The sequence below is a fragment of the Barbus barbus genome (genome assembly GCF_936440315.1).
Source record: "Barbus barbus genome assembly, chromosome: 8".
Classification (NCBI taxonomy): domain Eukaryota; kingdom Metazoa; phylum Chordata; class Actinopteri; order Cypriniformes; family Cyprinidae; genus Barbus; species Barbus barbus.
The window spans coordinates 16,063,554-16,089,502 of record NC_136736.1 but is presented as its reverse complement, the minus strand read 5'-3'; the positions used below and the strand labels follow the sequence as shown (position 1 = coordinate 16,089,502).

Below are 25,949 nucleotides of genomic sequence, written 5' to 3'. Positions count from 1 at the left end.
ATGACGCTCATTGTCTCGATCTGGCTCACATTCAAGCAGCTCCAGGTACAAACTGCTGCAGTTTACAGTTTTATACTTATTTACATATCAAGACTAAAGGCCTTTGCACACTGAGTCCGAAACTTTCGTCTGTCATAAAAAAATTCGGATCAGGTTCAATTTTCTGCATTTTCGCATCCGTAGCATGCATTTTGATAGGAAAGGATGACGAATACGGAAAAACGCATGCAAAAATGTCAGACTCAGTGTGCAAGGACCTTAAGTGGGAAAGTAAATCTTATATATTTTTGTATGGCTGTTCCGTAAGTGTGTTGTATGGTATTTGAACGTGTAAAATAAAAGTTAAATAATTTTGTTTTGTTTTGTGTCAACTATGCCAATGCAAACATTTGTCATAGACCTAATTTAAGTGAGCATGGCACTATAATTGCAATGCTAAGGTCATGGGTTAAACTTCCATATACAAATAAACTGATACAATGTAACTTGAATTCACTGTAAGTGACTTAGGGCCAGTTTTACTAAATAGGACAAATTAGTGTGATAGCGAAATTCCAAAATAGCTCCATTGCAGTATCGCTGCGGTACCTCCTCCTAGCAACATTTCAAGCGCAAAATAGTTTAAGACATGCTTTTTTGGACATTAAATAATGGCAGAAATACCAGTAATTTGACAAGTGCAAACGTCAGTAAATCACATTGCGTGATTCATTTTAATACTCTCCTCCCATAAATTTTGCGTCTAAAAGGGAAACGCCTACAAATGCATATTCAATTAGGTCAGGTGCAAAAATAACTGTGCCCTTGCCTTTTCAGCACTAATTCTTCACTGTGTGTCTTTAGTAATTCCTGACAGTACTATTTTAATGCCAAAAGACGGTGTGCGCTGGCTGTTAGTAAATCTGCCCTTAAATACATCAGAAAATGCTGTGGTGTCTTCTGAGGTTGAATTTTGGATTCATAATTACATTTAAGATCTAGGTAGGATACATGACCCCCTTCTGTGTGTGTATGTGATTCACTTCCCATTCTCATTTTAAAAGCTGCGCTCTCCGGAGGTCACATTTATTGGCTGCATACGTCATCAAGGCTGCCTCATTTGAGAAAAGTAACAATTATATTCCAAAGTAAGAAAGAAATTATAATAATTTACACCTCACAAGGAATAACAGTCAGTTTTATAATGGTTACTTTTCTGAAATGAAACCTCCTCAATGACATATGCAGCCAACAGATGAGAGAGCTATTATTTTCAAGAAAACAAAACTCACTTATAGCTCTACAGTTTTGTTTGTAAGGTGCAGAAACACCTAGCAGAAAGTCGATCATTTTTAATGGTTCTCCAACTGATTTTGATGAAATGTGCTGCTCGATACATAAGAGAACTCTGCGGGGAGTTTAACAGCACGCTGAGGTCATCAATTAGCAATCTGTGGTCTAGATCCAGACTGGAGTGAGCGTGTTCTGGCAACAGTTCAGATACACTAGTGTTCTTAAATACATTTAGGCCTACATGTTTGATTGCATCTCATCCAATCAAATTGTGTTTATACAAATGATTAAGCTATAGATCAATACTCAGACAAAAAAGAGATGAGACAGAAGTTTGCCAGCTCCTGTGGACAAGGACAAAGTGTCATTAAAAAAAAGAAGAGAAACTGAGGATGAGAATTTAATCAAAGAAGAATGAACAGAACGGTTTGCTTTTATTGTCCCTGATTAAAGAGTAAAACTTGTATCATTTGTTCTCATTTGTTCAATTAATTTCTTGTTAAGTGATAAGATGTGTGTTTGTAGGAAACAAATCCATCATTTTGTCGAGGAAGTGTTATTATGGATTATTGACTAATATTTTGGTCAGCAGCAATGGTTTGAAGTTAAAATCATCTTAATGATGGATTTGTTTACATCTTAATGGTGGATTTTTTACAAACATTGAGCTTTTCACTTTTTCACTTCACAAATGATGGAATCGTGTGGATTACTTGCGAATTACTGTGAAGTTTTTATTAGCAGTTTGGACTCTCATTCTGGTGGCACCCATTCACTGCAATAGATCCATTGGTGAGATGTAATGCTAAATTTCCATGAAGAAACAAACTCATCTACATCTTAGATTGCCTGAGGGTGAGTATTTTCAGCAAATTTTCATTTTTGGGTGAACTATTCCTTTAAAAAGTTACAATAAAATAATTAAAATTGAATCTGAAAATGTAATGTTTGTTCCTTTGCCAGTTTTCTGGCCCCTGCAAGAAACTTGAGGATTCCATGAGCATAAGGTCATATCAGTATGTCTGCAGACCTCTTTATAAAAACCAGACTGTTTTCCAGTCTAGACTTGGGCCAGACTATTCAAGGCTGGTGTAAATGTAAAGAGGACCTGATCAAAACATTTGTGTCTTTGTGTTCTCCCAGATTGACCTCTATCACTTTTAAAAGTGCTAAGTGTTTCAAAGTGTATTTTAAAATCCATTTAGTTACAGAAACAAAAGGGAACACAGCAAATGTACTTTCAGAGCTTTGAATAAACTTGTATTAAAATAAATAAATAAATACATAAAATACTGATTAGTTGAATAGATTTATATCTTGTCTCGCTTTTTGATTATTTTAATGCCCTTGCAGTGAATTGCTCACAACCCAAGATGGTTTTGGTCAGTGGATCTTGTTTCAGGACCCAGGTAGAGTATAACATTGAAAAACGAGTGCTGACGCAACACAAAAACAGCAGGATAAGAAAAAAAAAGTCTATAAGGTAAACTGGCTATTTTTGACTACAGTATATTTTTTGAGACCAAATTTTAGAGTTTGACATAGTCACATGCTCTTTGACGTCAACGTGTAAAGCGTTTTTTTCCCTCCAGTTGATGAAACTATTTATTTTGCCACCCTTTATCATCTTTACTTTGCATTTTACTATTTGCCTGTAGCATTGCTATTGCTTTTTTCACTGCTGTCTGCATCAGAACAGACCTACAACACATTTCTGGGTTGCTCATCCACTGGTTTCAGGTTATCATTCATTAATATTTCTGCATAATCTAGTTGATTTATTTACTCCCTCTGACAACTGATGCAAATTTGAAATGTTCATCTATTCTTAATCTCCTGTACAGGCACATAATGCTCATAACACACATGCGTGCCCACACATGCTCACACATTCACTCACACATCACTTTCCTGCTCATACTGTAACACCTACTGCAATTCAGTGTGGCAAATGATCCAGGTATAATTTGACAAGAAAACTACAGAAAGCAGAACTATAGACAAACTACTCACGTTTTAACTCACTGTACCGTGCCATCATGTAGTTTTATCACCGTATCAGAAAAATGTATTTCTCACAATTGAAAAATCATTCAATATTAGTGAGGTCAATATTCATTCTCTCAGGACCACTATCATCAATATAAGCCTAGCATGGATAGGAGCAGAGAGAGCAGAATACCCCCCCACCCCACCCCAAAAGCCGAACAGAGCCAACATCAATGATAAATGTAGCAGAGACCATTAATGTTCTACGTGATTATTTTAACAACATGAAACAGTGGTCTGACTCAATGATATATTCACTGCCAAGTCCTGGCTGGACGAGAGGAGGAGCTGGGGATGGAGGTGGGTGATTAGTTCCTGAGCGAAGCGATAGCTGCTGAATAATGACTGAAGGGACCTTATGAAGGGAATTATGATTGGTGTCGTGATCCTATAGGTAGACGTGGATCAGCTGAGTGTCAGCTGATGCGAGCTTGACTAACATGGCCCGCCAGAACTACCGCTATGCTCCATTTCATTTAATATTAATAGCTGATGTGAAATATCTAGTGCATGGCCTCAAGGAAGTCTATGGAAAATTTGAGTAAAATGTATAATTTTTCAATCATTTATGTTGGCTTTAGTAAAATTACAATATAAATTAAAATATATAATTTTTCAATCATTTATGTTGGCTTTAGTAAAATTACATTATAAATTAAAATTTCAACACTTTACAATAAGGTTTCATTTGTTAACATTAGTTAACATTAACTAACAATGAACAATACTTCTACAGCATTTATTGATCTTAGTTATGGTAATCTTAACATTTAATAATACATTTTTAAGATTAACAGTTGTATCTGTTAACATTAATGCACTGTGAACAAACTTGAATATAGCCTAAACATTTTGTACTCATTGTTAGTTCATGTTAGTTAATGCATTAATGTTAAAACTGAGACCTTACTGTAAAATTTTACCATTAAATAAATTATGTAATTTTTTGTAAAACACGTCATCTTACCATTATGTTGTTTGTTATAAACAAGTCTTAAAATATAGCTGCCTTTACAATTTACATATTACAAAATTGCTGAAATAAACATTGCAGCAACATATTAAGGTGAATTACTGTTTTTTTCAATTGCTAATAAGCGTTTACCAATACTTATAGTACTTTTTCTAAACTCTTAACACAGCAACACACCAACATCACACAATTAGCAAAATAGGTAATTTTCTGGTCAAAACCACATTTTATTAAATAAATACAAACTCTACATTTCAAAATGCTGAATAAGTTTTTCTACATATACTAACTCTATCAAAACACAGCAAACCTGATTCAAAATCGAGTAATTCGGTCAAAACATTAGCACTAGTTTCTATCCAACAGAAGCATATAGTCAATCATAGCACAGTGACTGTCAAAATACTAACAGTTGATGGCTTTACAAAAACTGCATTACTTGTCATGTTTCAGTTCTACCTGCATCTAATAGACAATATAAAAATCCATAGTTTTTTTTTGTAATTTAGCCTTCAGTTTACCTTCAACTGAAACCCATTTTACATTTTTAAGTATTGAATGTGTTTGTTTTTGGCAAAATACTATCTAAAACTGAATGAGTCATTACTTTATAGAATGTACAACAGAAAAAATAGGGTCCCCTATGCAGAAATTCAATTGGAACCTTGATTGAAATTGCTTTCCAGTTTGTGGGGGTTGGATGTGGAAGGTGCCCCCATGGGAGCTGATGCCAGCGATCAACAAACATTCCAACATACATGGCCTTTGTTTACTATGCATATGCAATAAAAACAGTAATTTGTGACCTTTTTATCTCACAAATCGGACTTCTATTATTGGATTTGCGAGTTTACGTCTTACAATTCAGACTTTATCAGAATTGTGAGATACTGTAAATTCACAATTGCAAGAAAAAAGTCAGAATTCTGAGATAACGTCACAATTACCCTTTAGCATTTATATTCCATGGCAGAAATAAGCGTTCATAGGTTCCACATGTGGGGAAAAACAAACAAACATATAAATGCAGTCCAACACACATTCTCACTCCTCTCCCCTACCTCTTCTTGCTTTTTCTGATCCAACTAAATGACTAGGGCTGCAAAATGATTAATCGCAATTAATCACATTCAAAATAAAAGTTTGTTTACATACTGTATATGTGTGTGTACTGTGTATATTTATTATAAATGCACACACATATGTATATATTAAGGAAAAATATGGTAGATTTATATATAAAAATATATATATTTATATTATACATAATATAAAATAAATATAAATATATATAGACATACAAATATATTTTTAATATTTACATATATGTGTGTATTTATATACATAATAAATATACAGTACACACACAAATATAGTAGGCTATGTAAACATAAACTTTTATTTTGAATGTGATTAATTGTTTTGCAGCCCTAAATATGATAAACTACTTCCATGTTTTCCCCATGAAATTATGTTTTGTTTTTAATGGAAAGTAGACACATGGAAACACACAGACAGAAACTTATCAGCACTGCTCTGCGACTTTATCAATAAAATAATTTTGCAGCTGAAAAGCTACATGACATTTCTCATTAGTAAGGTGGTAACGTCACTGTTCTTGAAGAAGTTAAACTATTATTAGAGACGCTGCTGCTGAACACTGTTGAGAGACACACAGACTCAGGTAATTCACTGACACAAGAGCATTTTAAGGACAAAAACCTGACAAATGTCATGAAATACATAATCTGAACAGTGTCTTGAGGTGTGGAACCATAATATAACCATAGTATACTTTGTTTGGACGTGAGTGACAAAGGGAACACTTAATCGACCAAGCAGATATGTGATAATCTCAAAATAGTTACATGTAAAGTATATCTGTTTATCACTACTCTGCATTACCATCAACATTTATTCTCTAGAATAAAAGGGTAGAGTGTTTCCACATCCTCTCCTTGTCAAGGTTCCAGCTCTCACCTCCTCTCTGTCAGCCCTCGCTATCTCTGACACATTGGCAATGTGTGAACATTTAAACCCCAACTTCTGTAATGTGTTTCTATCCGTCCTGACAGTCTAGGCACTCTTAGCTATTGCTGCTACTGTCATTCATACCCTTATGTGATTTGAAGCTGTTTATACTTCCATCAAATTAATGATACAGGCCTGTAATGATAGGGTGATATCTCACATGCTCAATACAGCTGTCTGTCTACCTTCAAATCAAATAAAATAAAATCACTTTTATTGTCACATCACCACAGCACACGTGCCTTGGTGAGTGAAATTCTTGAGAGCATGCTCCAGACAGTGCAGAAACAATTTACATATAAACATTACTATACATACTTACAGACTTATACAGATGACAATGTGTAATATACACATACATATACTCAGTACACACAGTGTACTATTAGACATACATACAGTTATTGATACACACATTCTACATTATGTACACATATACACACAATTCATGAAGAAGAGTCAAGTTTCTCGCTATGCTGAAGCACATATGTAACATACTTGAAGGAAGGGGTTAATAAGTGTGTGATATGTTTTGGGTTTTTTATTTAGACAGCATCATTTGAGTGATCATTCACAGATACGAACACAACCAGTGTTGGAGAGTAATTAGTTACATGTAGGAACAGCACTACGCAATTTAATTGCAAAATAAATGTAACTGTAATCAGTTACAATTACTGAGAAAAAATGGGTAATTAAATTAGTTACTTCTGAAAATGTTAACGATTACAAAGGGGGTTACATCTGAATATTTTCACACACACATACAGATATAATTGATTTCTTTCCCAACTGCATTGACTGCTCTAAAATATGAGACACCAATGTTTCAGGAGTTTAGGACACATAATAGGATATATGCCTATTCGATAACTGATTTATTTCTTATTTGGGTTTATGTATATGCTTTATTTTTTAAGATTAACTGTTTTTTTTCCAAGGCATTGTTAGATGCCAGTACTTCCCGCCATAGCTGTGCAAAGATTTGATTTAAAAAAACAGTATCATAGCTATTAAACTATTTATTGTTATGATTTTTAAATCCTTTTTTAACCTCAGAACGATCTCAAAGTAAAAAGAGGTCTTAAAGATTGATTTTGTGGTTGCTGTGCTTTAAAATTTAATTATTAAAACCTTAATTCAAGTGATGAAGGATTTTGTAAGTCAGTAATCATGAATCAGTGCTACTGTAAGGATAACCCTGCCTGCTTTAAATGTTTGAAAATTATTAACATTTGAAAACGTGTCAGAAATTTAGAAAAGTAATCAAAAAGTAATCAAATGTAATCAGTTACTTTAATAAAGTAATTGAAATAGTTACACTACTTATTACAGTTTGAATAGGGTAACTTGAAACGTCTTACCTTAGACCCGCCCTAAATGAGCTGAGTGAACTGAGAGCTGTCCGCCATTGTGTCAGCTCCGGTGCAGGGGAAGACAAGATGTTTCCGATTAAGCGATTGAAGTGTTTAATTGTTGGATGTAATAATGAATAGCTGTCATTTAGATTAACGTTACTTTCGCTTAGAAGTGAATGCGCCGATCCCCAATCTATGTAAATGCATCTATGTACGCCCGAATCATTTGTGATTTGCAAAGATTCATAAAAACCCTTATACTCCCTTCTTCTGTAGATAAAAGCTGGATCACGAATGATTCGGGCGTAATAATGAATAATGAACTAGCACTAATAATGTGCTAGTTAGCCAGTTTCGGTGCTGAAGTTTAGCATGCCCCATAGATATATACCTAGATGCCTCATTATCGACTGTTTCTATGGGCCGCGATACGTAAGCCATCCGCCATTTTTGGAACGGTCTGCGAATCTTTGAGCGCATTGACTGTGTGCGTCTACAACAGCTTGTATATCTTTGAATATTCATTGATAATAATGGTGAATACGAGATGGCTGACATGTCAACGAGCGGTTGAATAGGGAATCTACACATATCTATGGTCTGCTCGTCACTCCACAGATGAGAGGGGCGGGGTCAGCAGAGCTCACTAGCATTTAAAGAAACATGGACTAGATCAGCGTGCTGAAAACAGAGCTGATTTTGATAGGTTTAAAAAGGTGTTTTTTACACTACCATTGAGAAATTTTAACCAAAGTATGTTATAGACTTTTCATTAAGACCCTAAAGAATCATATCAACTTGTGTAAAATGGGGATCCGATGACCCATTTAAAGAGAACAAAATCGTCACTTCCTGGTAAACTGGCACTAAATATCCCTAAGAAAACTAGGAAACGCCACTGAATATAATAATTTTCATATATAATAAACAGTGTTGGGGAGTAGTTAACTACAAGTAGCGACGCTACTAACTTAACTACATTTTTCAGTAGCTTGGCAGTAGCTCAGTTGCTTTTTAAACAGTGTAGCTTTTCCAGTAGCTAACTACTTTTTGCAGCAAGTAGCGGTGTAGCGCGAGCAAAAGCTACATTGCGTTTTGTCGAGCCTGCGCGAATCAGCGCGATGCAAGGATATTCTTCTTGTTAGATTACAAACTCATTTTTTGCCATTACCGCCACCTGTTGTTTAATCACGCATCTCCTGGCTAACGGTTCACTGACGTACAGAAGTGGGTTGACACACCCATATTATCCATGATGGAGCAAGATGTGGCGGCAGATTTGGAGGATGGAGAAACAACTAATGTTAACGTTAATTACTCATGGCCTTATTTGTCCAAGTTCATGTCTCTCAAAGAAAGGACAAGTAAAGGTTACACTTTTGTATGCAATCTTTGCAAACCAAAGTTTAAATCGCTGTCTACGTCGAAGACCTCAAGCACAAATTTAAGGACGCACATACAGGTGAGTAATGGCCATTTTAAATGTATTAATTATCCTGCTTTATTGCTCTCTGTTACATCAAATTTCTATTTCTGATTTAATTACAATGACCCGCCATGATCTGTCCGCCAGTTTGGTAAAGAACTGACCACTAACGTTTATAAAAGACCACTAACGTTTGCGCCATCGTGTTTGTCAGTTGAACAAAAAATGTAATCTTAGTTTGTTTATTGCACGACAAAGGCTTTGATCTAATTAAATTGCTGTATAGATTTGTTGTTACTGGTTTCAGAGCGAACCGAACTGTGCTCACACAGTCTTTCACAGTAAATTCTGCGAGCTCCATCACTGCATGTGAGCGAGTTTAACGTGCATTTTTCAAATACCAGTTATGGCCCTTTCACACAGGACGCGGCATCTGGGTTCAGCGCAGCCCTTCAGATACAAGGCGATTTGCGCTATGCTCGCCAGAGCGAAGTAGGCGGAGTTTTCAAAATTTTTAGGGGAAGTACTATACGTCTAGTCATTGGATTGCTGTTTCACCTTTCGGTCAGCAGCAAAACATGTATCTGTCCCGTGCTAAGAAGCGAGCGATAGCAGTAGCCCTGCTAGTAATCAGAAGAAAGAGAGCAGCAAGCAAGAAGAGGCTGTGGGTGCATGAAACCCTGAGGTCCCTATACGACCGCAAACTTGTATGGTATAGCTCTGGAAATTCAGACACAGAGAATCAGCTGTTCATCCATTTTGAGTTCGGCGCTTGTTTGGATGCCCCGTTTCTATTGGCCGCGCGGGGAAACGTCACAGAGCGCAGCGGCAAAAGTTGAACTATTTTGAACTTTGACCGCGGCGCGCGCGCAAGCTCGCCGCTTGTGCGCTCCGCTTCGCGTGCGCTTTGGTCGGCGCAGCAACTAACCGCCCTCGCGCAGCGCAAGCCATTGAAATGAATGGGTTTCGCAGCGCAGCGCATGCCGCGTCCTGTGTGAAAGGGCCTGCTGTTTAACGTTCACATAACTTCCAACATTTGTGTGGGCAGCCAGATAATTACAGTATTTCACTCGATTTGTAATATAAAAGCGTTTTTAATGTTATAGAAACTTAAAGGTCTCGTCACAGTTTTCCGCCAAAATAAAAGCTCAAGTGTTTAATCCTTTCAAGTGGAGAAATTAAGACAAGTGTTATGATTTAGCTACCTTAGTGTAAAATGAAAATTAATATAGAAAGGAAACATTCCTTTATGTTGTTGCGCAGTTGTATTATTAGTAGGCTTATATATTTCTGTCTTGCATAATAATAATTTAAAAGTATGGCATTTAAAATGTGTTTTTCTTTCTAATTTTTTTTTTCCTTTATCCTATGCCTATCAGAGACTGCATCCAACTAAACTGAATGAGTTACTGAGAATGCAGCAACAATTCAGTAAAAAGATAACGACACCCTCCATTCAAGAACAGAGTTCCTCAAGCTCATCAAGACCAATTCAGTATTTCATGAGGGAGGTGGCACCAGTTTCCCAGGAAAAATTCAACAAGCTGGTTCTGAATTTTGTTATTCAGGGGCTTCATCCCCTCAGTATTGTTGAAAGGGCAGAATTTAAAGAATTATTCAAGCAGGTACTGCCTTCAAGGCATGTGATGTCTAGAAAGACATTAGTCAGAATGCTAGAGGATCAATACATTTCCATGAAGACAGATATGTGTAAAGTTTTGTCTGAGCAGGAATTTGTAGCAACAACCACAGATGCATGGTCTACAAATCACAAGAGCTATTTGGGAGTCACTGTCCATTGGATAGATTCAGACACACTTACCATCTCTTCCGGGGCTTTAGCTTGCCGAAGGATCAAGGGAAGGCACACTTATGACACTCTGGCAGAGATGCTTGAAAGTGTCCACATGGAATTCAGCATTCAAAACAAAGTTGTGTTAACCACTACAGACAACGGTTCAAATTTTGTAAAAGCATTTAGTGTGTTCGCAGCTGAAGAAAAAGTGACTGAAGATGATGAAGAAAATGATGAAGAGGCAGATGTTGAGTTCACTGATGTTGCAGCATTTCTACAAGAGACCAAAAAGGATGACTACCACTTGCCAGCCCATCAACGCTGTGCCTGCCATTCTCTCCACTTGGTTGCAACCAAAGATGCTGAGGCAGCTGTGGAAGATTCTTCATTTAAAAAGATTTCAAGGGCAGCTTTCGCCAAATGTCAAAGCCTTTGGAATAAGCAGAGTAGAAGCACCCAAGCTTCTGACAACATTAAAGACAGACTTGGATGCATGCTGGTTGTGCCTAATGTAACACGTTGGAACTCTACATATAATGCAATGGATCGTATGAAAACTTGCATTGAAGAGAAACCTCAGGAGCTCCATGATGTTTGTGAGAAAATGGACATTCCACGACTGAAGCCATCAGAGATTACATTCATCAAAGAATATGTCATGGTGAGTTTGAACTGTCTAAGATGTATTGAATCAATCATTTTATGTAAATATTTTTAGTGTTTCATAGAATCCCATATTTGTAAAATAAAAATATTTTTGGTATATACTGTACGTTAAATACAAATTGTATTAAAACCAATGACTTTAGTAGCCTAATTCTTTAGTAAATAATTTTAAAGTTAATGACCTATTAATAACTCTTAAGAATATAATAATCAACATGACTTATGCATCCTGTGATTTTCATCATGTATTTTTGCACTCATGCATACAGCCATGTTTTATGTGTAATTTCACAGGTGATGGCACCAGTGTCCAAGGCCCTAGATGTTCTCCAGTCGGACAAAATGGCATACCTCGGAGTCTTGGTCCCCACAATCAACATTCTTGTTGAGAAGTTGCAGTCACTCAAGCAAGAAAACCTCCAATATTGTGGGCCATTAGTTAATGCCATCATCAGTGGTGTGAACAGAAGGTTCAGTTACCTTTCCGGTAAAAAGTATCTCATGGCAACGGCTTCACATCCTATGTTTCGTATGTCTTACATACCAAATGAACAAAAAGATGACATCATCTTAAGACTAAAACAGGAGCTTTCAGCAGCACACAGTCCACATGTTGCAGAGACAATTGTTTCAAGGAAGCCAGAAAATGAAAGCGATGAGATCACAGACTACTTCTCCAGAAACCAGGAGAATGTTTTGGATGAATTGAACATTTATCTACAGTCTACAGCAAACACACCTGATAGTGCTTTCCAGCATCTATCAAAAATGAAGAGAGTCTTCATTAAGTGCAATACTGGTGTCCCTGCCAGTGCCGCATGTGAGCGGTTGTTTAGTGTTGGAAAGGACATTTTCCTGCCAAAACGCAACCGTCTTTCCGACAGTCATTTTGAGAAACTTCTCTTGTGTCGAATTAACAGGTCAGGCACTTCTGCTTCAGTTTAGTTAAGAGAACAAATTGAGTTGCCTATACATTTTGTTATTGCCTGCTCTTATTAGAAGGACACTGCACCTCAATTCTCGACTGATGGTGTGAAACCATTCCGGTTTTGCTTGAGTGGTATAACAATAACAGTGACTAACTATGCCAGTTCAACTAAAATACTTAACATTTTCCAAGCGTTCTTACTCTTCAGTTGAGGCTTTTGCAACATTACAAATTATAACATTTTGACCCTTTGGAGGTTAATGTTTTGGATGAGGTTTCAGTCTACTGCAACTACACCAGATAGTTCTTTCCCTGCCAGTGCCACATGTGAGCGGTTGTTCAATGTATTTTCTTGCCAAAATGCAACCATCTCACAATCGGTATTTTTGAGAAAATGTTCTACATGCAATTTACGTTGGATGTATATTTTGTTCTTGCAATGTTGTATTTGTTGCAATTTTGCACTTTTGACAAACAGTCTGAGATATTTGAGTGTTGTGTGTAATAAAACAATACTCTTTGAAATCATAATTGTATTGCATTGTTTTAAACACTAAATATTTTACTTAAAACATTCCTCAGACACTTATTCAGTTATTTATAATATACGTTGTTTAAAAAAATCAAAAGTAGTTTCAATGTAGCTAGCTACTTTTCGATAGTAACTTGTAGTGTAGCTAGTTACTTTTCCAAAAGGGTAGCTTGACTGTAGTTTAACTACTTTAACTTACGAGTAGCTTGTAGCTTGTCAAACTACAGTTTCAGAGTAGCTTCCCCAACACTGATAATAAATGAATTGTGCCTCAGAGCGAGCAGACGAAACACAATAAATGCGGTCATTGCTTTCGTAGGCGTATGCCAGCTGTTTGCATGGGAACACACTCATGTAAGACAATTATACAGAAATACTTTGACAACAGACGTTCCTCAGGCATTTCAGAATGACATAACAACATATAGATGCTGTGAACAAGATTGGTCCATTGGTTAGTCAAGTTATCCCGTCACATGACTTTTTCGGTAAATGTGTTTCCATCGTAGTTTATGTAATTTTTTTCTTATCGGATAAAAAGTTTATCCTACTCAAATGTGTGCATACGTTTTTTATGCGCATTTTTAGAATTTATGCACATCTTGGCATTTCCATCCAGCGTTTTTTTATGCATTATTCCACAATGCGCATAAAAATAGGTGGATGGAAACATCGCTACTAATGCTAAATGCAAAGTGTATCCATTTTCTTCTCTTATTTCTTTTCTAAATCTACTTGAGGGTTTATTCCCTCACTACTGCCACCTACTGGATACCCATTGCAGCTGTAAGAATACTACAAATGTGCATAAATTAATCTGTCAGTATATTTTATAGTTCCCCACACATGTGTTCACATATGAATGTGAGAATCAGATTATGTCATATGCATCCAAAGAACAATTTTAAATGTACAGTGGTCATCAGACTACACACTGTTGTCTGTAACACTGCTGATGTTGTTGCTGAACTTACTGTGTGTGGGTGTATGTTTGTGTCATTCCAGTAAAAGATTGCCATTTCTGACTATAAACCTCTGATGAATTCTACAAAACACAAACTTTACTATTAAGTTCTTTAACATATTTATTATAAATGAAATATTTATTACAAATGAATAACTTCGCATGGTGTAAATTTTATACATATTTTATAAGTATATGTATATACATTTTTTAATTATTGGCTGTTTGCCTTATTATATAGGAAAGTGGAGAGCTGAGAGAAAAGTGGAGGGAGAGAGAGAGGGGAATGAGTTTGGGACATGACCCAGATCAGACTTGATCTTGGGTGCCCATGAGCACCACAGCTCCTAATATTTCATGAGTGCCCTATACACCTCTGCTTCAACAGTATATGCATCTTTACATGTCTGTAAAGCTATAGCCGCAGAGGTTCTGCTTAAAGGAATAGTCTGGGTAAAGTTGACAGCATTTGTGGCACATTCGTTACCACAACAAATAATTGTTTTGCTTTTTTTAAGCAAAAATGGAGGTTACAGAGAATCACTTATAATGGATGGGTCAAATGTGAAGCTTGTAATTTTAGAAAAACACTTATTATTAGCAGAATAAGCAGAATAATTAATTATGATTAATTATTCTGCTAAAACATTGCCATTGTAGATAGATACTGGATGTAGAAACCATATAAAAGATTAGTAAAATCAAATTAACATGCATACTGTTTATGTCTGTGACTATGCTTTTGAAACAGTGAGTATTTTAACATTTATTGATTGACCTCATTACATATTAACTGCTTCACTGTAACACAAATTTGTACTTTTTGTAAAGGAAAAAAGGTCCATATTAACTTTGAGATAATTAACATTATGAAACATATTCATTGAGCGAAACCTGGAATAATCATTTCATGGTCAAATCTTTGCTATGATAAAATGCTAGCCAGACTTACACTATCATTCAAATTTGGGGTCAGTAAATTTTGTTTTTGTTTTTGAAAGAAGTCTCTTCTGCACTACAAGAAAACAGTAATATTGTGAAATATTATTAAACTTTAAAATAAGTGTGTTCTACGTGACTATACATTAAAATGTAATTTATTCTTGTGATGCAAAGCTGAAATTTCAGCATCAGTGTCCCATGACCATTCAAAAATCATTCTAATATGCTGACATTTCTTATTATTATCAATGATGAAAACCATTGTACTGCTTCATATTTTGTGAAAAATATCATAAGGATTCTTTAAATAGAAAGTTCAATATTACATATATTTACTGTCACTTTTGATCCTTTTAATGTGTCTTCTCTGAATAAAAGTATTAATTACAAAAAAAACAAAAAAACATTTGAATAGTACTGTATTAAATACTCTAAACATGAACACATATGTATGTGTAAAAGTCAAAGTCCATAAATAAAAAGGATTTCAAAATTTTACATAAACCAGTTTTAATGAGAACACACCTCTGGGTTGCATTCACATTCATGCAATAATTAATTCATGCAACAAACAGCTGAATGTTTTACAATGTAAAAACAGCTGGATTTTGCTTAAAAAGCCACACTCTTCTAGATATTGGCCCACTTTTCCAATCAATGCTATGTTTATATGTGTATTGTGTGTTCTGTGTCAAGGCCATTTACACTGCTGGATTTGTCACTTCCTCTCTCTTTGAGAGGATTAGATTTTCTTACGAGACTCCAGGTTGACAAACACAGTATGAATGTGTGTGTCATTTCATCCGTCATGAACAAACTTCAATTAACAGGATTACCATGTTAGGCCTTAATCTCTGCACTAGTCTCTGCTCTAAACAGATTACACTAGTTTTGGGAAAATCTGCGTCTTTGATGCAGTTTAGTTCTACAGTTATGAAACCTGTATCAAATGCAGACGCTGCTATTCAGATTCACTCGATTAATTCATCAGTGATTAAATATCCATACTACAGAGCATTAAAAACTGAATGCGGCTAAGTCCCTCTGATTTCATTTGACATGCATTATAATGAGGACGTGGAGATTTTGGAATTACATCTATTTGTCAAATAAATTCAGATTCACTTGATTTGTTCTACACTAATTATACATAATCACTGATGGTTTGGGGTTGTAATGATACGTTGCAGCAGAGATGTGTGATGGGAGATCAGAGTGCGACTCGTCAGAGTCGGAGAAGAGGCCACTTTATCTAATTGTGGTATTAAAGCAGAACTATCAATACGATCTGAATGGCTGATCCTTTATACACAACCCCTTACAGACCTCAGTGGTGAGCGAAGCCTCAATTTACTGCGGTGGATGTTAGGTCAGTGTAACACAGCAGCCAATTCATGGGAGCAGAAAGAAACGAGCCCTCGGTAAGAACCGAGCATGGTGTTTTATAATGAGAAGGATGCATTACCTATGCACGACTTTGTGCATTAAAGAGGCACGAAGGGACAGAAAATAAGGAGTGAAACAGGAAAAGAGACAGCAAGCCTATAGGCCAGTGTGAGAGGGAGAGAAATGAAAGAGAGAATCCTTGTAAACAGCCCTGAGCGGCGATAAAATAAATCGTATTTCCTGTCATTAGCATACTTGAAGGGTGGCGAAAAAGTGAGACAGTGAGAGAGAAGTGCAGTTTTTTTGCTTTTTGCATTGGACTGTGTGTAATGTGCTTTCTAAAAGCGTACTGCAATGAAATTTTTAAGTGATTCTTTTCAGCCTAGATCTTTTTCTATTAAACACACACACGCTGCTAGAGAAGAATGCAGTGTTGGTAGTTGGTAAAAATAGCTGCAGTCAGGGATGGACTGGGACTCAAAAACAGCCTGAGATATTTACCGGTACAAAACAACCCTAAATGTATTAGAAACTGCTTGAATATAATACAAATGTGCCTTTTGTATTACAGTGTCCTCCGAAAGTTTAGAAACACCCAAGGCAAAGTAGGGCTTTGGAAAATATGGCTAAGCATTGATAAGGAGCAACACAAACTATAAAAAAAATATTCAACACACAAAAAAAAAATGAATTCAGAATACAGAACATACCTAGAACTATTTATAAACAGACTATAAACTGTATGTTGTGTAGCCTACCAACCCTAAGTATACAACAGTTAGTTCAAGTCATCGAACTTGATTGGATTTACAGTGTATTTAAAAGTTGCTCAACAGATTAATTCAAAACTACTAATAATTAATTCAGGAGCAAATCAAGTAGCTGTTAAAATCATTCAAAAAACACTGATTCAATCATTATATGGCTTTAGTGCTTTTATGGAATAGAAGCTGGTATACATATTCAAGAGCGTGCAAAGATGGGTAGTATTTTGATCGTTTGTAGTGGGCCTGTCTGGGCCAAAATGCCAGGGCCGATTTTTTGTCCCAGTCCAGCCCTGTATGTGTGTCATGTTCTGATTGGTTCCATCATTGTATGTGTCTTGTTCTCATTGGTTGGTTTTGTCATGTGTTCTCCTGGTCTAGTATAAAAGGCTGCGTTTACACTGCAAGTCTTAATACACAAATCCGATCTTTTGACCATATCCGATTTTTTGGCCCATCTGTTAACATTCACTTTAGACGCGACTGGTATCTGATATCGGTATTATTTACATTAATTCCAGCCCAAAAGGATTGTCTGCAGTGATCGCTTTACTATGCACATGGTAGACCATCCGGTTTTAAATGGCTGTGCTATTAAAATTATTTAAATAATTCAAGTCGAATGGCCATTATTATTTGCCAGTATGGACAACGGCCGTCATGGATGTTTTGCAGTACAAAATCTGACTGAACGGATAAAGACCGGAAAATAACAGTAATTTTTATTTGTTAGACTATTTTTTCTACTGATTGTTAGAGGTAGAATTCTGCTAAGTTATCACCTAATTGCTGAGAAATATAATGTAGCTTTTAGGTGTTGTATTTTCAAAGTTCACAGGGCAGGGGTTGAAAACCAGCTCCTGAATGTGCAATTTCTTACCAATAAAAAGTGTCCATCTCAATAAAATGCGAGCAAATACAGCTCGCTGGCATTAAAACGGCATTCAAAATCTTTATGAGCAAATGTGTCGCCCTCAGATCGGATGCGAAAAAATCGGATCTTGCACGGGTTTTTGTGTTTACACGTCTGCCACAAATTCCGATCTGTGTCAGATGTGAGCAAAAAATCTGATTTTTTGTGCTAGTGTAAATGCAGACAAAGAAGTTCACACTCACTCTAGAGTGCTGCTCATTGAATAGCCATTTCCTTGTTCCTAGTTTCTGAGTTTACCTTTCCGTGTTTCCTAGTTTACCCATGTTTTGATCTTTGGACTGTTTCCTTGTTTGTTGATTGATTGCCATCTGCATTGACCACTGCCAGTTTATTGGAATACTCTTTTGCCTCTGCCTTGGATTATACTGTTTGTTGGTGCTCGACCCTGCCTGTTTTGACCACGTCTGTTAATAAAGCCTTGCATTTGGATCCTCCAACTCCGTTGTTACAAACACATTGCATTACACCAAATACACAAAATAATGTTATTTTTAGCATCGTCATATGACCCCTTTAACACGATCAGCAACACTGTTGCCAGTGTGATATTACTTAAAAGTGTTCTGACTCTTAAAAAATGAAACACTGTCCAAGTTTAATGCACTAATCAGGCATCGCAGCTGTCTGAGGGGCATTTATCACTGTATTGCCATTATTGTGAAGGGTACTGCTGTAACTGAGTAGTTGTAAAACTGTGAATATTTCTCATGCAAGCTCAAACTGTCATCATCCATGTGCACATTTACATCAGCCTTCTTTCTCTACGTTGAAAATCTGAAGCATGTTTTTTTTATTAGATTAGATTTTTTATTATGTTAGAGATTTATTCTGGTCACTTTTTCTGCAGTAAAAGGTAAACAAACTGTAGGACTACTCATTCTACACTAATCAGAAAGAAGATCTACAATGATAATTAAAAGATATTTTGATGCATTTACTCCAAAAATAATGATTTAAGGTGATACTGTCCAACAATACCCCACTTTTGCCTTTTCAAACTTCTGAAGGGAACTGAATCTAGTTGATATTTTGTGTTTTACTCAGCAAAATTAATCTGGCATATTTCCAAATACAAGAGATATATACACTCACTGGCCACTTTATTAGGTACACCTTGCTAGTACCGGGTTGGACCCAATTTTGCCTTCAGAACTGCCTTAATTCTTTGTGGCATAGATTCAACAAGATGTTGGAAACATTCCTCAGAGATTTTGGTCCATATTGACATGATAGCATCACGCAGTTGCTGCGGATTTATTGGCTGCACATCCATGATGCGAATCTCCCATTCCACCACATCCCAAAGGTGCTCTATTGGATTGAGATCTGGTGACTGTGGAGGCCATTTGAGTAAAGTGAACTCATTGTCATATTCAAGAAACCAGTCTGAGATGATTTGAGCTTTGTGACATGGTGCATTATCCTGCTGGAAGTAGCCATCAGAAGATGGGTACACTGTAGACATAAAGGGATGGACATGGTCAGCAACAATACTCAGGCAGGCTGTGGTGTTTAAACGATGCTTAATTGGTACTAAGAGGCCCAAAGTGGGCCAAGAAAATATCCCCCACACCATTACACCACCACCGTTGAGACAAAGCAGGATGGATCCATGCTTTCATGTTCTTTACGCCAAATTCTGACCCTACCATCTGAATGTCGCAGCAGAAATCGAGACTCATCAGACCAGGCAACGTTTTTCCAATCTTCTATTGTCCAATTTTGGTGAGCCTGTGCGAATTGTAGGCTACGTTTCCTGTTCTTAGCTGACAGGAGCGGCACCCGGTGTGGTCTTCTGCTGCTGTAGCCCATCTGCTTCAGGGATCGACGTGTTGTGTGTTCAGAGATGGTATTCTGCATACCTTGGTTGTAACGAGTGGTTATTTGAGTTACTGTTGCCTTTCTATCATCTCTAACCAGTCTGCCCATTCTCCTCTGACCTCTGACATTAATAAGGCATTTTCATCCACACAACTTTCGCTCACTGGATATTTTCTCTTTTTCACACCATTCTCTGTAAACCCTAGAGATGGTTGTGCGTAAAAATCCCAATAGATCAGCAGTTTTTGAAATACTCAGACCAGCCCGTCTGGCACCAACAACCATTCCATGTTCAAAGTCACTTAAATTCCCTTTCTTCCCCATTCTGATGCTCGGTTTGAACTTCAGCAAGTCGTCTTCACCACATTTAGATGCCTAAATGCATTGAGTTGCTGCCATGTGATTGGCTGATTAGCTATTTGTGTTACCAAGCAATTGAACTGGTGTACCTAATAAAGTGGCCGGTGAGTGTGTATATACACATGTCTTATTGTGAATGATTCCTCTGTACATACACACACACACACACACACACACACACACACACGCACACACTGTCACAATAAGACATGTAATATGCAATAAAAACCTTTTCATGGGAATGCCAGAACTATTCTTCCTTTGTAATGGTTGTATTTTTAATTGGTTTCGATAATTGACCCATCAGCTGACTGGCCCACTGAGAATAGTCCCGGTGTTCCCTATGGCCAGACCACTCTAAGTGCAGATACGTAATGGGTTTATTCTGGCACAGACACTGACTCTCATTTTGGGGTGACAAAAAGGCACAGCATGGCCACACAAATCTACATTCACTGTTGCTTGTGCATTTAATTCTTTTAAAGGAATTTGAGTCATGCTGACTGTCAGTTTCAGCTATTTTTCATTATTGATGTATAATAACAACACTTTCAAAATACTGTAAATTAAAGCTTTTATATTTCTTTAGGTAACACTGATGTGACAATGTTTCAAGTGAATGATATGTTAATGTGGGTCACACAGGGATTTTACATCGTCAGCATTCTACAGCACCAAAGCACTGAACGGTAATTTTGAAAAAGAGAGAGAAAGAGAAAATGGAATAGAAGGATAGAATGTGCGAACATTTAGAAGAGGTTGGTTATAGAAGACAAAAAGTTCTTTCACACTTAACCACCCCCTCCACCACATGTTTTCATCTATAAATGCTCTTTAGATTTCTTTGATTTAGTAAACAACGTAATAGATAGTGATATGTGTCTTTTTGGTCTAGTTAAAATGAGATCAAACTACTTTGGCCAAAATGTATTGGCATTTTCACAGGGCATTTTGTCAATTTCTATTTCTGTTGTATCACATTTGGTAGCCCCGTTTACTGTGAAATCTTATTGGTCCAACATCCCACTAATAATTAAACATCAAATATGTTCCCACCCATTGGCTGTTATTAGTATTGTGTTCAAGTTGCGAGATAAACACACATGAATGCCACCAGAAAGTGTGCAATATTCTTTTGTGTTCAGTGTTGACTGACAAATGACTTGTAAAGACATGGAAGAAAGATTTAACTAAGTATAAAACCAAAGAAGACACATGTCAACTTCATACAGTTTAATAATGCTACTCTAAATAAATGATTTAGTCTGTGTCTTCTCCAATAACATGGGCATGTTGCCCAATTATTCTCTCTGATAAAGGTGAAATTATGTTTTCACAACAGGGTGCAAGAGTTATGCTACTCAAATCACCTCCAGCATCTGTGATTATCCATTTCTTGTTTTCACACAGATTAAAATGAGACCATAGGAGGTCCAGGGCATTTTTCCTCAGTGGTTTTGTGGGTGAGAGAGAGGAAGAGGACAAGTGGAGAAAGAGAAAACTGTTATTTATTTTCCCAAGCATGTACTGTAATTGTTACAGCGTGTTTTGTGTACACAAGAGAGGAACCGTTCTCACCCTCCCTGATGGGTTTAGGGGAACAGGAGGAGACCTTCCTTATATACTACTTGGGGTTCTGAAAGTGAAAGAAAAAGGGAGATGGAGCTGGAGAAAGTCGAAGCATAGAGTGGAGAGGAAAGTGAGGAAGAGAGGGAGTGTGTGCCTGGATTGGAGACATATACACAGCTCAGTCAGAGCGAAGAGAATCTCCTCAGTCCCATCTGCTCTCTACACAGCTCTCATTACACTCACATTCCCATCCATCAGCCCGCAGCCACACAACTCTGCACAGCCCACATTAATGGAAAGAGGAAAGAGAAAGAGATGTGGGGAAAGTGAAAAGGAGAGAGACAGGAAACAACTGAGAGAGAGAGAGAGAGAGGGAGAATGACACAACGTGGGGGAGAGAAAGAGAAAATAAAACAATTTTACATGCATTTACAGGCTAAATTGGCCTGTGAAGAGGAGAGAGTGATAAACTCTCTGATGCTAAAAATGCAAAACTATCCTACAGCATATGATCTTGAAACAAACAGATGAAACAAGACCAAATATCAAACTTGTCAACAGAGGTGTCCGTATGCCAGTCTTATAATGTTCTGCTCAATCTTTGATCAATGTTTTGTGTTCAAACCCTTGACCTTTCAGTCATGTGGTGCTTTCCATTAGAACAAATCACCTTGCTGTGGATAAATGCCACTGTCATAAAGCCACTGGGGCAGAGTAACAGTTAGATTTATGGGACAAATCACTTCAAGAACAGCAGCAATGATGTAGAATCTCACTTGCAGTATCCAGATACATTTGGATAACAAACTATCAAGTGTAACGGGAAGAAATTCATTGCTAGACCGGAGCGCTTTTCTCAAAATTACCTTCACTTTTCATTTTTCCCATTACTTTTGCAAACTGCACTTTTGGTGTTTATGAAGTAAAATCTGACCTCTTTTCTTCTGTGGGGAAAAAAAATTAATATATTTTTGAATAGCTTTTTTATTTATTCAATGAAAGTCAATGGGATCCAATGTTTTGACTTTTTTGATTGGACAAAAACAGTTCTTTGAAATATAAGTAATACGATAAGTAATACATATTTGGAACATCATGAGATTTAGTACAGTATGAGAAAATAAATATGCAATATTTGCTTTTGGTTGAACTACCCCTTTAATTATGACCATTTTCAACTAGTGTCCACTAAGAAAGTATCCAAATGCATTTGCATTAGTTTGAACAGTATTATATACTTCTCTTGTGATATACTGTGCTTTAAAATGTGCTTGTGCTATCTTTTTGCTAAATAAATGCCATTGATTAATATTATATTATGTAATCTAGTCACATTTATAAATTTTTTGTGTGTGTGACAAGTGTTTCTTTGTCTTCGTTTTGAACAGTATATCTTTTAAAGTGAAATGTTACTTGAAAAGCTTGTGTTTTCTGTTTTTAAAATAAATGCTACTTTGCAGTCATACATTTTTATGTCTGATTTAAGTAATACTTTAAGGCCCGGTTTCACAGAAACGGCTTAGACTAAGCCAGGATTAGGACATAGTTCAATTATGACATTTAAGTAATTTTTATAAACATGCTTAGAAAAAAAACAGTACTGTGCGCATTTTGAGACAACAAAGGCACTGATATATTTTAAGATCAGTCAGTGCAAGTTTATTTCAGTTGAAACGGCTCAGACTTACATTTAGTCTAGGACTAGGCTTAAGCCTTGTCTGTGAAGTAATTTTGAATATCAACTGATTTTTTTGTGTGCAAAGTGCATTTCTTTCTTTAAGAAAGAATCATGCAATGCAATGCCACACATACATTTTAGCTTAAGTGTCCAAATACTTTTTGGGTCCACTGTATATGCAGAGACATTCATACAGGGCAATTGTCTGTGAAAATGTTCTATTATGACAAAATCTTTGTTTTCATCCATTTAATGTGACACAATAATTGCTGTCAGAGTTTCAGCTCGATTTTCTTCATCAGTAATTACATTTTTAAGTGGTCTTAAAAGTGCAATGAACTTATCACTGCAAGGTGTCACCAGAACCTAGACTTTTTAATTACAGCAGGTGGAATTGTCAAAGTGTAGTATACTGTATGGACAAATAGGTGCAATAAACAGTCCCAATACATTCACCTCACACAAAAGTGTAGCTGCATGTGAACTTCTTACCTGCTCTGGGCCCTGAAAACAGATCCGACACAAAGGAGTCCTGACTCCACTGTCCGTGCAGCTGTTCAGAGATAACCTCTCGTCCAGCTTCTCCTTAGAGCAATCCTCGGAAGAGCTGCAGCAGTCCAGCGTCCTCGGCGAATCCACCCCGCTATGAGTCCAGTCTTCGCTCCCTCGTGTGTCCGCAGCCTCACCTGCTACCGGCTGATAATGTCCGTTGGCTAAAGAGTTGCTATCCGTGGCGCTGCTCGTCGCATTGCCGTCCCCGTTTAGTTCGTTCATGGGTGTGAAGGCAGGTGGAGATGCCGACGGTGCAGGTGGCCTGAGTAGGAAAACCTTCAGGTCACTGAACAAGACGCAACAGCGGCCTTTCTGCTTGCCCTGGTGGCCCAGCATCGGTCTGCGACTCAACAATCCCCAACACCATACAATGACACCGATAGCCAACAACATGTGCCCGTCTTATGAATAATGGAAAGGCGGTCTATGTTTTTAAACGGCCTATAATGCTAAGGCTATCTGTTACTGGACTCCAGCAGGTCACATAACAGAACTTACTGTTTGGTTTCCAACGAGGAAAGACACCTGTCTTCAGTCTCGTGAGCAACACCGCTTTCTGCTCACCTCGCCCAAACTGACCGTTTGGACACGGAGAAGGTGTTTACTTTCAACAGTTATTATTCTGAGAGCTACATCATCGCGCTCGTGTTTCCATTGAGAAGCTGACGATTGCGCGCACATGTAATAGTAGCTGTCAAAAGCGGCAATCCTTTAGTAACCCTTTAGTAACCCTGTTCCTAACCTAATGTTGATTCAGTCCTCTTGAGTACCTCAAGAAAACTAGTTCATTCAGATGTTACCACGTGAAGCACATTAGGTTACCTAATAAAACAGTTTACAGGGACATTAACTACTGAGGGCGTTCACAACTGGCCGTATACTTATTACAAATACTCAAATCGCACATTTGCGGACAAATAACCCGATTTGAATGAAAAATATCGGGGATTCCCGCGAACAGCTTCTGACAAAGGAGCTCCTACCCTGAGGTACTCTTGCCAGTGGCATCTATTCATCAAAAGCAGGAAAACAAAAATGCAGGCTATTCGTCAGCAGAGTCAAACAAATGGCAGCCTTGGTTTGTCTAATAATTAAACAATTTGAAGTCTACTATACACACAGAACACAATTTCTATTATCCAGTTCACACCCTCCTCGCTTATTAGCCATCACCCAAAAGCGACTACCGTGTAATGGTGTTAATGTGAACGCAAAGTGTGTTGCGTGATACCAAATCCAGCCACAATCTTGCCAGTTATCCAGCAACTGTCCTTGGCGTTCATCTCATGTTTCAGGTCCGACCGCTTACAAATGCATCCCGCACAAGCCCCCCTCTGAAAGATATAAGGTGCCAGCGTCTTGTTAGTGCAGACAGCCTATCTCTTTAAACACCCAGCCCTTGTTGCAGAAATCCCAAGACAGTTTAGCTCACTGTCCCGTGTAATGTCAGACATGTGTTTCGAAAATCAGTCCAGAGAAGAAACAGATTCGCTTTCGACGATGAGGAAATATTTTTGCTATCCACAGTCCGTCGTTTTTGTCACATCCAGCGCCTTTTTTTAATCAAATTGCTAGTAAAATACTGAAGTGGTTCCTGCATGGTAAAGCTTTGCGGTTAATGCGGCGATAGGCGTTGTGCTAATCTATCTAACACGAGTTGTTTTGACGATCATCAGTAAAGCCGGAGGATGCTGCTCTCGCTGCGGCTTCAGCACCATGTTGCCCGGGACAGCTCCCAGCCGCGGGCCCGTCTCCCTCCGAGAGTGTGATGCAAGCAAATCACGTCCTTACTGTTTGCGCTACGTAATAAATAAAGAGCTCAGTTTCATCCGCCCGGGAATACAGTGGGATTCAAATCCACCTTTTGAAACGTGACGTTTTCTAATTCAAACCTGAGGAGATCGTTCTTGTCTGCATTTCTCATGCATCCGAGCCACAGACGGATTTGG

At 37.4% G+C, this 25,949-nt stretch overlaps 1 protein-coding gene across 2 annotated transcripts in view; it reads right to left on the bottom strand.

Moving 5' to 3' along the window:
- Nucleotides 1-25,749, bottom strand: part of marchf4a (membrane-associated ring finger (C3HC4) 4a) — a 45,173-nt gene extending 19,424 nt beyond the window's left edge. Inside the window, exons 1-2 of one of the 2 annotated variants that reach the window (XM_079424474.1) lie at nucleotides 24,499-24,624; nucleotides 23,941-24,262 (exon numbers count right to left, since the gene is read on the bottom strand). In XM_079424474.1, the coding sequence (XP_079280600.1) occupies nucleotides 23,941-24,222 (282 nt within the window). In that variant the 5' untranslated portion in view covers nucleotides 24,223-24,262; nucleotides 24,499-24,624. Of the gene's footprint in view, nucleotides 1-23,940 lie in introns of both variants that reach the window. The other variant, XM_079424473.1, reaches the window with a different exon arrangement.
- Nucleotides 25,750-25,949: the final 200 nt, after the last annotated feature.